The 14,000-nt window shown below is 37.9% G+C and overlaps 1 protein-coding gene and 1 long non-coding RNA gene across 3 annotated transcripts in view; one reads left to right on the top strand and one right to left on the bottom strand.

Annotated features, from left to right (window-relative positions):
• Positions 1–667: 667 nt before the first annotated feature.
• LOC147874472 (uncharacterized) lies at positions 668–4,349 on the top strand. Its single transcript, XR_015534196.1, has 2 exons — positions 668–1,139; positions 4,131–4,349. It is a non-coding gene; the product is annotated as an uncharacterized LOC147874472 (long non-coding RNA).
• LOC110828613 (uncharacterized) overlaps positions 4,326–14,000 on the bottom strand; it is a 37,178-nt gene continuing 27,503 nt past the window's right edge. For both annotated transcript variants that reach the window (XM_022061476.2, XM_022061477.2), the window contains 6 exons: positions 12,468–12,626; positions 11,637–11,733; positions 10,091–10,410; positions 9,281–9,409; positions 7,372–7,560; positions 4,326–6,474 (listed from right to left, as the gene is read on the bottom strand). In XM_022061476.2, coding sequence (XP_021917168.2) covers positions 4,823–6,474; positions 7,372–7,560; positions 9,281–9,409; positions 10,091–10,410; positions 11,637–11,733; positions 12,468–12,626 — 2,546 coding nt within the window. In that variant the 3' untranslated portion in view covers positions 4,326–4,822. The remainder of the gene's footprint in view (positions 6,475–7,371; positions 7,561–9,280; positions 9,410–10,090; positions 10,411–11,636; positions 11,734–12,467; positions 12,627–14,000) is intronic.

Here is a 14,000-nt window from a genome sequence, read left to right as displayed (position 1 = left end):
CTCAGCTAGTCACCAAATTCCCCACCCTTTATGGAACTTGGAGGTTCATTACTGTGTTTGTAAAAGGTCATCTGTCTTTATCCTAAGGCAGATGAATACAATCCACAACCTCCAAACCAATTTACCTAAAATCCATTTTTATACTTCCTCCCACATACACAATGATCTTCTGAGTGGTCTCCATTCAGGCTTTCCAACCAAAATTTTGTATGAATTTCTCATCCTTTTGATTTGATAATCCTAAAATTACTTGGTGAAGAGTACATATCCATTATGCATCAGATGGTGTGGGGGGGAAGCAGATGGAGGGTAGAAGTCAGCCTTCCTCCCCACCTCTGATTCCTGTTTGGGGTGTGCCCCCAGTTCATCCAGCTCAATCTCCACCTCACTCCATCCCAAATGGCCCATCCCTTCAGACCTCTTCTTGCCACCCTACATAATCATACCTAACTTACACTTGTCTTATGCACATATATTGCTTAGTATTTACGAGATTTTAGTTGTTTATTTTATATGGAATACTGTTAATTCTGTTCCATTTTGTGCACTGAAATTTATTTGCTACATAGTAATAATTTTCTTGAATGTTCTTCTTTATCATTTCTTGGAATTTTATAACAATTTTTTTTGATATTGACTTTTATTTTTGGCCCCCACCTATCTCATCATTTTCATTTTATGGGTTGTGGTTTTAAAGTGAAATGCTGTTTTGTGGTCATAAAGCCTAATTTACAATTTTTATCAGTTATATAATTTATTACCTCACAGTTCTCTGATGGTTACAGTTTATATACCATGACTGCAGCCATTGTTATTATTCAGGGAGATTAGCTGTTTCCAATATATGTATGGTTTTATCATATTTATAAAAAGTTTAAATTAACAGGTGAAGGAAAATGTCCTAGAATACTCTTAGTTTTCTTTGTTAAGAGACAAAATTTTTCAGTGTTCTCCAATGAGATGACATGGTATGTGGTTTGGGAAAATTGGTTGTCCTTGATCATTCTACTTTTCTTTCAGGAACACAATAAACTTAAGTACACCCAAGTTTGACTTTTGGTGGATACTGCAGTTGTGCACATAGGTTCTGAAAATGGCTTTTTGGGTAATATTTATCTTCAAACCTGACCAATTGACAGGTAATTATCACTATGAAATGAATTTACAAAACTGGGTGGGACACTTATGCCCAGTATTCCAGTGAACAGTATACATGTTAAATGATAATGCTCCATATTGTACAGTGGACCACACTAAAGTACCAACAAAGCCCTAACATATTAAATGATTTCTTGGCCAGCAATAAATATCTCTTTTGATAGCACAATGCAAAAAGTGCAACTGTTCCGACTAATAGTACAATTCAAAAGTTATGGAAGTTTCTTGCATTGATGAATAATATAAGTGAATGGCCATTCAGTTCTCAGACTGCCACCTTACATATGTGAACTGAACCAAATAAAATTAGCATGCATGAAGGTGAAGGGAAGATTCAGACCTTGCTGAGATGTTGCCATGATAGTTAATTGTGACAAATTATTGAAAATACCATTATCTATGCATTTTTTGCACAGTGTAGGGCTAACAATGTCTGTTTGTCTATCTGTTCACATAATTAAACTTGAGAAAAGCTAGAAATATTTTCATAAAACTGCATAAGGATTTTGTGCCAGTGGAGGCTACTGTAACTCCTTTTCCAACACTTGATTTCCATGATGGCAGATGAATGAACTTGTGAGGTGGGAGTGACACTAGTGCTTCTTCATATAGGGTCATACAGTGATATTTAGTAATAGGCCTTTAAAAAATACATAACTTAGGTACAGTAATTCTTTGATAACATAAAATAAAAATGACAGTTGTATGATGCAATAAAAATTCTGACTTGACCAGAATCCAATCCCATTGCCACGTGTACAAGTTTAACCCTTTGTGGTCCTATGTCGGACTGAGTCTGCCAAATATTTTATGAATTTTTTACGTGATCTGCAGTCAAACTGAGGCTGGCAAACTGTGTCAGCATATTTTCTTTTCACTAGTTCTATCCTAGTTTTCCTAGTAAGACTTCATGTACCTTATAATAGTGAAAGGAGGAAGGAGAGAAAAGTCGTTTTATTCTGACGTGTCGAAGGAAGCCAGGATTCCACATCAAGTGTTTTGCCATATATCATATAGTGAAGGAATATCATCATGTGTGTAGCTATCATATTTACTTAGAATAGGAGTATTTTATATCTGATAAAGTTATAAAACAAATATCCCATCTTCCTAGTAGGAAATTATATTTTTTTAATTATTTTTGATGCATAGAGCAATCCACCAATGGCATCTGCATACTATTTCGTCTTCTTATCAAGCATTCTTTATGTGTAGTGACTTCATCGTTTACACTTCGCGTTCTGTTTCACTTTTATGGTGTTGAACTTGGTCTTGATCTTTGGAAAACAATTAGCACAAAAGGAAGCATAGCTCTGTGAATATTAAATCCAATGCTTATACATCATATATCTGCATGCAATAAGATATATTTAGACTTGGGCTTGCTTTATTCTCTACCAAATGACAGCAAGCAGGAAGGCACCATTATTACACATCTCACTAGCAACAGTGGTACAGTCTGTGAAAAATATTTCACAGACAGTATTCAAACAAAAGGAACTGTCATCCTCTCATAAAGTATTTTCACCATATTTAGCAAAGTTTCTTCCATTGTATGCAAGTTATAAAAGAAAATCAAACCAGTTCATAATAGTAGTTGAATTTATATAGTTTAATGCAGTGGTTCCCAACCTTTTTGCACATTTGAGAGTTTATGAGATCGTGGCGGGCACCAACCAATTAACAAAGCCAAATTTTCTTTTCTCTGGACAAATAAGATATGGACACCAAATAATACACAAAACAACACAGTTAATGACGCAAGAAACCATGCAATCAAAAATACGTACTTTTATAAGTACAATTATTATTACTCAAGTGGGAAGTTAGTGTGATGTTTGGCGCTGCATTTCATCGGCTGTTTTTCAAATTTGGGAGTGTAGGATGATGTTGCTGCTCGCAAACAATCGTCAAGATGGGCGTCAGTAAGTCGAAATCTGTGCTTTGATTTTATAATGTTCATCGTTGAAGAGCCTTCATTATTCATTATAACCTCTTTCCGTAACAACGCAGGCACCCAAAAAAGGCTTGGCGGGCGCCATGACACCCGCGGGCACCGTGTTAGGGACCACTGGTTTAGTGGTATTTAAATAGACGAGCAGAGAGCCGTAGTGGTATTTAAAAGGGACCGCAAAGAGTTAATATGCTACTATTAGGCTAACTCAAACTGTATTCTGCTGTTATGAATTTACATTTCTTAAAGAATACATGACTTAGATTTATAAATTAAAGTTAAAATAACAGACAGTTTCTTTTGAGAATTCTATTCCTGCATAATTAAGAGACATTTCAAATCATACTGTATGCTATAAATTTCACTTACTAATTAGTTTGTAAGTTTGTAGTATGTAAAGAAACAGAATAGAAGTCATCCATTTAAAACAATGCTGTTCTCTCAACTAACAGATTCTGATAAACAAATAAATCAGTACAGCAGAAAGAAAGCATGTTAATTCATTTTAGAGATGATAAGAGTTATAACAGTGGGGCATATATATAGGACTGTAATTTGCTCTGGTTTGTTTTGTGAAGAAGATAAACCGGTAAGAGTTTAAAGAAAACTACTTTCTGGACATTATTCATCGTCCCATATTTAATAAAACACGACATTTCAGAGATTGTCACCTACTCTGGTCTGGAGATAGGGAGTAGCTCTATTGATTGGGCCCAACAGAGTAGGTTTCACCTGAAGACAAAGATAGATTCCAATCTCCAAAAAGTTGTATTTTATTATTAAATCTGTGATGATTTTACTTAAAATACAGCTTAAATGCACAGATTCACCATGACTACAGTAAAGCTGTCCCTGGGCATAATCACATACTATGCCATCAATGAGGTGAGTGCCATGTCAATTGTGTTGTTATTTAAAGTTGTATTTCTGTTATTCTTTTTCTTCAGCTTTTATGGATTAGGTCTTCTGGCCTCTTTCAATTCAAAAATAATTTATGAAACTACAAATCCTTTTACAGACTTCTGGTTGAATTCCTTGGACAAGGGGATTAGCCCATTGGAAGGCCTCTACCTACAAAGGACAGCACAACAAAGAAAACTGCAGACAAACATACATACCTTGAGTGGGATTTGAAACCATGATTCCTATGTTTGAGCAGTCCAAGACCATGCCTTAGACTGCACTGTGACTATGTTCCATACATTTCTGTTCATAATAAATAAGAAGGAAACCTTTATTAATTGCAAGTAATTCAACTGACTATAAAACAACAGTAACAATAATCTGAAAATCATGCTGGTGTTCTTAATTTGCATATTAAATGTGGGCAGGCCTTGCTAATTGACTCACCATCTCTTCACTGCAGAACAATAGTTACATTGGGGATGGGGTCAATTTCCTAGGATGCATAAAATGCTCTGTCCTTGCATTATTTATGTGATGCATTTAGGCACTTTCACTTTGTTAAAACTGAAGATATTCCACAACTTCTAAGTAACCATCACTGTGTAAAATACTACAAAACTGTACAGGCATTGATCAGTATGAGCTTATATTACAGTCAATTAAAAGCTACATTTTTCCTTAACTATACACAGTGAGCATTAAATACAATATAATATTATTTCCCAAAATTCACATCTATTTATACTAGAAAATATTGTCTATGAGGCTATTCCAACTGATGGTTAATCTAGTGTTTACCAAATGCTACATTTTTGTGGGGCTGGTTTGGAGCTGAGGTTGGCACAAATTTCCATTGCCTTCCTTCAGATGGCAAGAACTTTCTGGCAGGAGTGACTCCATGCTGAAGGAACTGTTACAACCTGCAGCAGAGTCACCATTAATAATGTCCCACCTCATGCCCACTTCCTCATACCCTGGTTCCAAATAACTGCCTTTCAGCTGTTTTTCATCAGGACCACCAACAGAAAGATCACTGTGATCCTTGACCTTTTCATATCCTGAAGATGCACCATCTGAGTCTCTGATTTCATTGTGTAATCTCTCATATGGTGGGTCACATGGTAAATCAAAGTAACTGACACTTTCATAGTTTGGGTCATCTACTGTGCTAGAGAGCATGTCTTGCCCTTCACTTGACATGCTTTCATAATTTGGTTCAGGATCCCTTTTCCTGTCTACACTGGCATAGTCTGGCTCTGGGCCACTATATGTATCTGCATCACTTGACCCTTTTGAGTGCACTCTCTCGTAACTGGGGTGGGAATTCGTCAACTGGTTGTCACCGTCCCTCAAGACGCTGAAGAAGGAACCGCTGCATCTGTCTTGCAAGGTGACCTGATCATACCCTGGGAAATCGTCTTCACTGCTGTTACTGTGTTTGTTTGTGGCATGATTTTCCCAGTCACTTCCATTCTGAGATTTGACCTGCTCATACCCTGGATCAGGTTGCACTGCATTGTTGTTCGTCACTACACTGGCATAATCTGCATCTGCAACGTGTTTGGCTCCCTGATTTAAAGAACCACACTTATTTACACTCATATAGCTCATTTCCTGCACAGCAGACCTCACTTTTTCATAACCTGGATCCAGCCTATCAATAGAATGTGGTCCTGACTCACTGTCCTTTGGGATCTGGTTTGCACCAGACCTCACTTGCTCATATCCTGGATCAATACCTAACCTACCTGGTGCCTCAAGCTGGCCATTTTTGTTTGTGCTAGCCTCCACAGGATGACTTACACTGTCTGTGTGGACAAAATTCACCTTCAAATTTGTCGCTGGAGAGTCCCTGGACTGAGGCCAGAGTTCCTCATAATTTGGATCACAATCTGAGAGATGCTGCTGCACCACTTCATAACCTGGGTCATGGTAAGAAGTATCAATGCTGCTGGGTCCACCAAGACTCTCATAATTTGGGTCTACAACATCAGTTGGCATTAGAAACTGATGAGATGGTGAACTATGGAGCACATCATAGGATGGGAGAAGTTGCCTGGTTGCAGAACCAAGTCCCACAACAGGGTCATGATCTGAGCTACATGCAGAGATGCCATCTGGTTCTTGTTGACTTCGTAACTCTGGAGATCCATGACTTGAGACTGTATCGATGGAAGCATGGCTCAAGTTGTCTGCGTGTTCCGGCAAACTTGTGCCTGGTTGCCGACCTTGATCCATATCTGGTCCAACACCCCGCTGCTTCTTCTTCATCACCTTTGCATACATCTCCTCAAGGTTACGACTTACAGCCAGACCTGCACTGCTCTTTTTATCTACAACAGCGTACAGATCAGGGCTGCTAGCAGGAGGTGGTGGCAACGGGGAGTTGGCCTGCCGTTTCTCAGGTTTTGGGGAGCCGAGGTTTGCGACGGAACTGGCAGCACTCGATGAAGAAGCTGCAAATCACAATAACACATTGTGGACTGGACATGTAGCTTGAATCAGGAAGACAAAAAAGCACACAGAACACAGTGGAGAAACCTCTCAAAAAGTGACCATTAGAAAGACCAATTAGGTTGCAAGACTTAAAAATGGATCTTAGAGTATCAGGTTTGAGGATGTGAACTGGTATTGAACCATCAGGTTCTGTTACCACAGCGTCAGTTTATTTTGTGCATTTTTTGACAGAAACAAATGTCTTGAAATGGAACGACTATATACATGTACAATATTTGTCGCTGATTAGTTTAAACCTCATTCACATAAACTTCCAAAACTTGCTTTGAAAGGAAAAATGAATATTTTCTCTCACTTTTTATAACAGGCCAATAATTGGAACATTAAAATCTTGTTCAGAATCTTGAAGATAGTAAATTTTTGTAAATTATAAATATCTCTCCATAAACAGAAACAAGGATGGAGAAAAATTCATAATGAAAAACTGCATAATTCGTATCCTTCATATAACACTGTCAGGGTGATTAAGTCAAGGATGATATAGACAGGAAATTTGGCATGCAATGAGAAAATAAGAGATAAATAAACAATTCTGGTAAGGAAATATTGAGGGAAAAGTCACATCAGAAAACTTATGAATAGATGGAAGGATAATATCAAAACAGGTCTCTGAGATATAGGGAGTGATGTGGAATGAATTGAACTAGTTTACAATACATTGCAGTGGCCAAATGTTGTAAATACAGTAATGAACTTCTGGTCCCTTAAATGCAGGGAATTATTTCCTTTACTTGCCAAATCATTATTAATTTCTAAAAAAGATTGCACACCCCGACATTTGTCTGCATTCATTCACAAAACATGGCACTCCTAAAGAAACCACAGAATGTACCAACCTTGACGAGAATGAACTTGGGCCACCTGTTTCAAACTGTCAACACTTGGAGGCTGTGGAGGATATTGCAAACTGTCAGAAGCCAATTCAGGAGTTTCTTCCAGAAATGCCAAAGGTTGTATCTGAGCATATGTTTCACTTCCACTTGTATACACCTGTCCTGGCTCATCTATTGCAGCGTACATCTCATCTAGAAAACATACAAGCAAGTCCAAGATCATGTCCATTGTTTCTGAAGAAGCCCATAGTATATGTAAGCTATATTTCATTATCTTTCTAGCACTGTCTCTGTGAACCCTTCACCTGGTAAGTGTCCCTTCCTTTCTCACATTCTTATTTTACAGTCAATAAGTACAAGAAGGTAAAACCAAAAATCTAACTTGGAAAATGGTTGACTTTCAGGAAGATAATGCCCATGATCACACTAATGATGGAGGTAATGAGCACCTCTAAAAGTTTGGTCAATACCTACCAGACTATATGGAGATAAATCCCAGAGGAGTGATCTTCATATATGTGACCATGAAAACCCCAAATCATCTAAATTAGAAGTTCAAAAATAAAAAAATTGCTGTGACCACATCACATTTTAATAAACTGTTATAGAACTATAATTATTCTCTAATTATTGTACTGTTGTTCTCTGGGTACTGGGGGGATACTGGGAATGACCCGTTCTTCAAGTGCCTGAACACTGTGGGTCCCAAATTTTCGTTGGCTTGATCAACAGACATTCGGTAGGACTCCTTGGACGAGGGATCAGCCCGTCGCAAGGCCTCTACCTGTACACAGGACAACATCCATGGCTTGAGTGGGATTTGAACCCACGGTCCCAGTGACCTTCACTGTCACTTCATCCTACTCAAATCCAAATATTCTCCTCAGCATCCAGTTCTTAAACATCCTTGGTCTGTGTCCTTTCTTTAATGTGAGAGGTAAAACTTCACACCCACACAAAACAACAACAACAACTGTATATTTTAATCTTCACATTTTTAGAAAGAAGAGAAGACAAATTCTAAACTGCATGGTAGCATGCATTCCTGATATTTATTCTGCTCTTAACTTTTCTGAGACTTCAACTTTATCTGTTACTGTTTCAAGATATATAAAGTTTGCCACTTGTTTAAACACTTTATTACTTAGCTGCTCTTATCGCATCAGCTTTGTAACATATTAGCAGTAAAATGCAAGCAGTCTAGGTACAGTCAAATCACAACTTAACAACTTTGGAGGTTTTACTTCAAAGTTGATCGCTACCAGAAGAAAGCCAGCAGTTCTGGCATACCCCCTTGGGGAGCTCACAGCATAACCGAACCCAGTGATTCTGAGACAACTGTTCTATAGGCATACCTTACCAAAGATATACCAGGGGCTTATGGCAACTGGGGTATGTCGCACTAGCGAAATCCAGGTAGGCCCTGACCAGAGTGCCTAAAAGGTCCAGGTCTGAGGCCAGTACCCTGGTTAATTCTCTTCAAAGACTCAGGGACTCTATGAGACCTGGGATCTACAGGGAAGCCTTGACTATGGCCACCAGATTAACAATTTCACCACTTGGGCAGACATTTTCTGGAATCAGGACTGCTGACAGATCAGGAGGAGGATGCAGATAAGATCAGCTAATGGTCATAGTGAAAGGGGTCACATGACACACACCCCATTATTTACACACATACATAATTATCTGACCACTTCCTACTGTACTGAGATTTGACTCTGGTATATGAGAGGAGGTCTGGTTTGATTATATTACATACCATATAGAGTAAATCAATTCATCCAAACTATCTATCAACCAATTCTTCTTAATTACCTGACAGAAAGAGTATACAAATTCATGTATACCTCTGTGTAAGTGGGAGTCCACAAACTCTCATTTACCCAGGAATGGTTGTCAACATACTCACCAGAATCATCTGATACTGTGGCATAATGGGAATCCACCAGCTCCTGAGTTCTGCTCCTCTGATTTGGCACTTTGGTTCGTGCTTTTATATTTGCAAGTGGTTCTCTCACACTGATACTTGTATAGCCCTCTGTAATAAACAGTGGCCAGTATATTAGCACACAGACTGCAACATTTAGTCTTGTTATTAAATAAAATACATCAAGTCAAACTGTGTTGGTTCTGACACTGGGAGAAGAACATTTGAAACTGTTAAAAAGAATCAAGGATAACATATTCACTAAAGCAAAATTATATTGGTATAATTGGAAAATGTGCTTTCATGCACTTCATTTATTCAAACAGTACTGTTAATCCTTTGTAGGACTGCAGTGGTATATGGTCATAATTAATTTCAGTACATTTTTAACCTCCAATCAGCACACTCAAGTCCAGCTACCACACTGTCATACATGTTTCGATAATTATGAGAAAAAAATTACATGTCCAACTAAATACCACAAATATTAAAAAATTAACTACTCTCTTGAAGCATAAAAATCATTTGGGCTTTCAAGGGTTAAGGCAATTGAATAAATATGGTGAAGATAACAGGGAAATTGAGGAAAACAAATGCACAAAGACAAATATGGAGAGGGTACTTTGGAGTCTAGAATATAAAAGGAGGGTAATAATATAACAGGTTGCAAAAAAATAAGTTTTTAATTATATGAACTGAATAGAAATTGTTCAGAATAGAATGCAGTTATGGGCATTTCCTTCAGTCAGCTAAAAATCATGGAATTCAACAGCTGGCCAGCCAATAACTCACTGGAGTCCTGGGAGTCACCACTGAAGTTCACTTGTTCCTGCTGTGGTGGGTTCATCTCTGGAGCTGGGATTGGAGGAGTCATGTAAGGTAATTCCTGGTTAGCAGATACCCAGCCTGCTATAGCTGTTGCTGCTTGGATGTTGGGCACTGAACCTGGGAGTATTGTTGCAGATGGTGCCAGCAAAAGGGAGTTATGGGAAGAGGACTTTCTTGTTCTTGGTGGAGGCACAGGGTTGGTCGAAGTCCCTGCCTGACAGGATAAAGGCCTTGGAGTGTTGTCACCACTTGTACTGGGGTGCAATGACTGAGAGTCCTCACTCCTGTACACACATAAACATGTCCCTGTGTAAATTAACAGATATTTTTCAATGTCCACTTGCAACATCAAAAGACTACCAAAACAAAATATATTGTATAATGTTTATATAATAATTATAAAGCAAAGAGTTTGATGCTGGAAGGGTTTTAGAATCATCCATCTATTCTTCAGGCAGTTGATTAAAGGTTACTTAACAAAAGAAGGATATTGGATGAAATTATGAATACATATATGAATCAGGAAGAACTGTGGAGAAAGGAGTTATGACCAATGCCAAAAATTGACTTGGAATTCATTTTTAAGAAATGAGTAGGTTAGCAAAATCTTGATTATGACAATCAGTGGTCTGGCCAAAAATCTGAATCAGGAACATAAAATAGATGCACCTGTTCTTCAGCCAACCTGTTTCATCATCCAATGGTGATGCAATTCATAATGGATCTTATCATCTCTGACCATAACTAGCATTTTGACAATTAGTGTGGCACAACTTCCAAAGAAACTAATAAGTTGTATGTTATTTCATGTCTATCATCATTTAAAAAACAAAAAGAAACATTCAGAATATGTATTAAGTAAAGAAAAGACAGCTGTTTATTTGTTTGTTTGCTTCATTCTTTCCATAATTGAAATCATGTTCCAAAGAGAAGATACAATAAACCCTCCTCCAACATAGGTTTTTCAAATGTGGATTTGATTATATCATATAGATGAAAATAAATGCTAACAATTGTTTGCTGAACAGACAACATTTTATTACACACACTCTGCCAAATAACACTGTAGATATCTGAAGCCTTCACGGCAACTAAGTATAATGAATTCTTCTAGAGCTACCAGCCATGTCAGGTGGTTTAATGCAAAAAACATCGTTTCGAGAATCTTCGTCGTCCTCATGGGTACTGAAGCTGCTGGAGACAAACCAAAAAGCTAAGGGTTGGGTCCTGCACAAGCACAAGATATCATCCCTTGCTGGGGGGGGGGCCTAAAATAATGCCAGAACAAAGAGATGAAAATCTGAAAGAAAATTAAAGAACTGAAGGCAAATTCTACTTCCTTCAAAGTAAACTGGCAAGTGGGTTTTTCAACCTGTGACTGTCACTAACATGCACATGTTAGAGCAAGCTGAAAATGGTTACACAATCACACAATTTATCACAACCTAAATAAAAATAAATGTGGTTTATTGTGCAGGAGAGGGAAAGTTACAATTTTTTTTATACTTACGGCACAGAATGTTGACGATTTCCATAACCAAGAGTCAAGTCATAGATGGTGCTGTCCAGCACATTATTTGCTCCAACTTGTGCATATGGGTGTTCACCTGAACAGCACATACAACACAAAATAATAATGTTAACTTTAAGCATACATAATGTAACTGTAATGATTTATGCAGGCCCCTGGTATTGTTAGAAATGTGAACTCGAGGTGGCCAGCATGGGTTTGACATGTGGTTGGGGTGGGAGATGAGGAATGCATACAAAATTTTGGTAAAGAAACCTCCTGGGAAACATTCATTTGGAAGACCGAAAGAAAAGATGGGAGAATAACATAAAGACAGATGAAGATTTTAGGATCACAGATAGTTGAAACTGGTTCTAGATCATGTCAATGGCAGGCCTTGGTATTAGCAGTGTTGAACCTTCACAGTGCTAGTTACACAGGAACAAAATGTAATACATACAACAATGAAATGTAAAATAAATCTTGTGGTATTTCTACCACATCAATGTAGGAAAGTGAACAGTAAAAGTACGCATGATTAAAACACTACTTTGTAAATTCGCTTGGTGAAATTATTAAATCACACTCTTTTAAAATGAACAAGTACAAATATACAGAAGATTTTCATGCCAGTGATATCAAACAAAAACAACTTTATATTCCTTCAATGACAAACCAAAACTAACACGAGACCAACTATCCATAAGTCCCCCCCTCCAGTATGGATCAATGACATTTCCATGTGATTCAACACCAACGCACACAGTGTCATTTTTCATGTATGTAAATAATGGTATGAGATGTGCCTGTTGCATGTAATCTGACACTCACTCCTCAGTTTGTCATACGGATGCTCTGCTTTGAGATGTGCATACGGAGAAACACTGTAATCTGTCTGACTCAAGGAACTGTGCTCACTGCTCTTGCTTTCATCTGTAAGGCCATCTTGCAGAGAGCACTTCTGGTTGGCACCAATGGCTATTCTTGTTGCTGAAATCAATACCATTTAATATAATGAAAAGAGGAAAGCTTGTTAGGAAATAAAGAAACATAAACTGACCTTCAGACACAGATCATTTACTAGTGTTTGGACTGCAACATATATAACATGAAAATTCGTAATCTTGTTTATATTTCTCACCACAATGTACATCAGACTTCTAATTATCAAGGTTCAACATAAATATTTAGTACATTTACCATATTTTTGTTTTTGATTTGGTACATGAAAGGTTGATACAAATGCTGCATATTTGTAAACATATTATGCAGGAAATTCACAAAATCCTACATTACTTGAATGTTGGAAGTTCAGATGGCTCACAAAATGCTATAATTGAAGGTAGAAATTTAAGAGATATGACATTTAGGTAATCTTCCTTCCAATGTTCATGAAAATCAGATTTTCTGAAAGATATAAAGGGCATCCACATATGCTTGCACATACAGGAGCATGTACAAACACACACACACACACAGAGAAAACGTTTGTACTGCCATACAAGGCTGATTTTCAATAAGTATATTGGGGTATTAACACAGCAATTGCCGGGAGGACCTGAGTAAAAATCAGGATATATGTTTCCAGGCATAAATCTGAGTTATGGGCCTCTCAAATATGAGACAATAACTAACCAACTAACTAGATGGCTTACCGAACCCAAAGGTTCATCACCGAATTAACCAAAGCCCTCCACCAGACCCTGTCCTGGGCCAACAAAATCCAGTCTCCTTCAACTCCTATCTCCCATAGATCCCGCCGGATATTATCCTCCCATCTACGTCTAGGTCTCCCCAGTGGCCTCTTCCCCTCAGGCTTCCCAACCAATACCCGGTGCACACCTCTTGTCCCATCCATGCACGCTACATGCCCCGCCCATCTCAGTCTTCTCGACTTAATCACCCTGACAATACTGGGGGAGGAGTACAGATTTTTAAGTTCATCTTTATGCTGCTTTCTCCATGTCCCATCGTCTTCTCTCCTAGGCCAAAATATCCTCCTCAACACCCTGTTCTCAAACACCTGCAATCTATGTTCCTCCCTCTGAGTGAGAGACCATGTTTCGCACCCATACAAAACAACAGGCAAAATTATTGTTTTGTATACTTTAATTTTCAGGTTCTTAGAAATCAGACGGCAAGACAAAATATTTTGAACTGAGAAGTAGCAAGCATTTCCATAATTTAATCTCCTCCTAACTTCCTCATGAGTATTATTCTTATTTGATATTGTTGTTCCCAAATATTTGAACTTTGTAACACTCCCAAAGGATTTATTAGCCACCCTAAGATAATTTTGCACGCTTGTTTGCTGACGATGAGATACCAACATGTACTTAGTTTTTTCTGAATTTACTTCTAGCC

This window comes from Zootermopsis nevadensis, unplaced genomic scaffold (assembly GCF_977971745.1).
Source record: "Zootermopsis nevadensis isolate Lab colony 2312 unplaced genomic scaffold, Znev_1.0 Znev_ptg000008l, whole genome shotgun sequence".
Taxonomy (NCBI): domain Eukaryota; kingdom Metazoa; phylum Arthropoda; class Insecta; order Blattodea; family Termopsidae; genus Zootermopsis; species Zootermopsis nevadensis.
The sequence above is the reverse complement of the archived record's forward strand: the minus strand, read 5'-3'. Positions and strand labels throughout refer to the sequence as shown.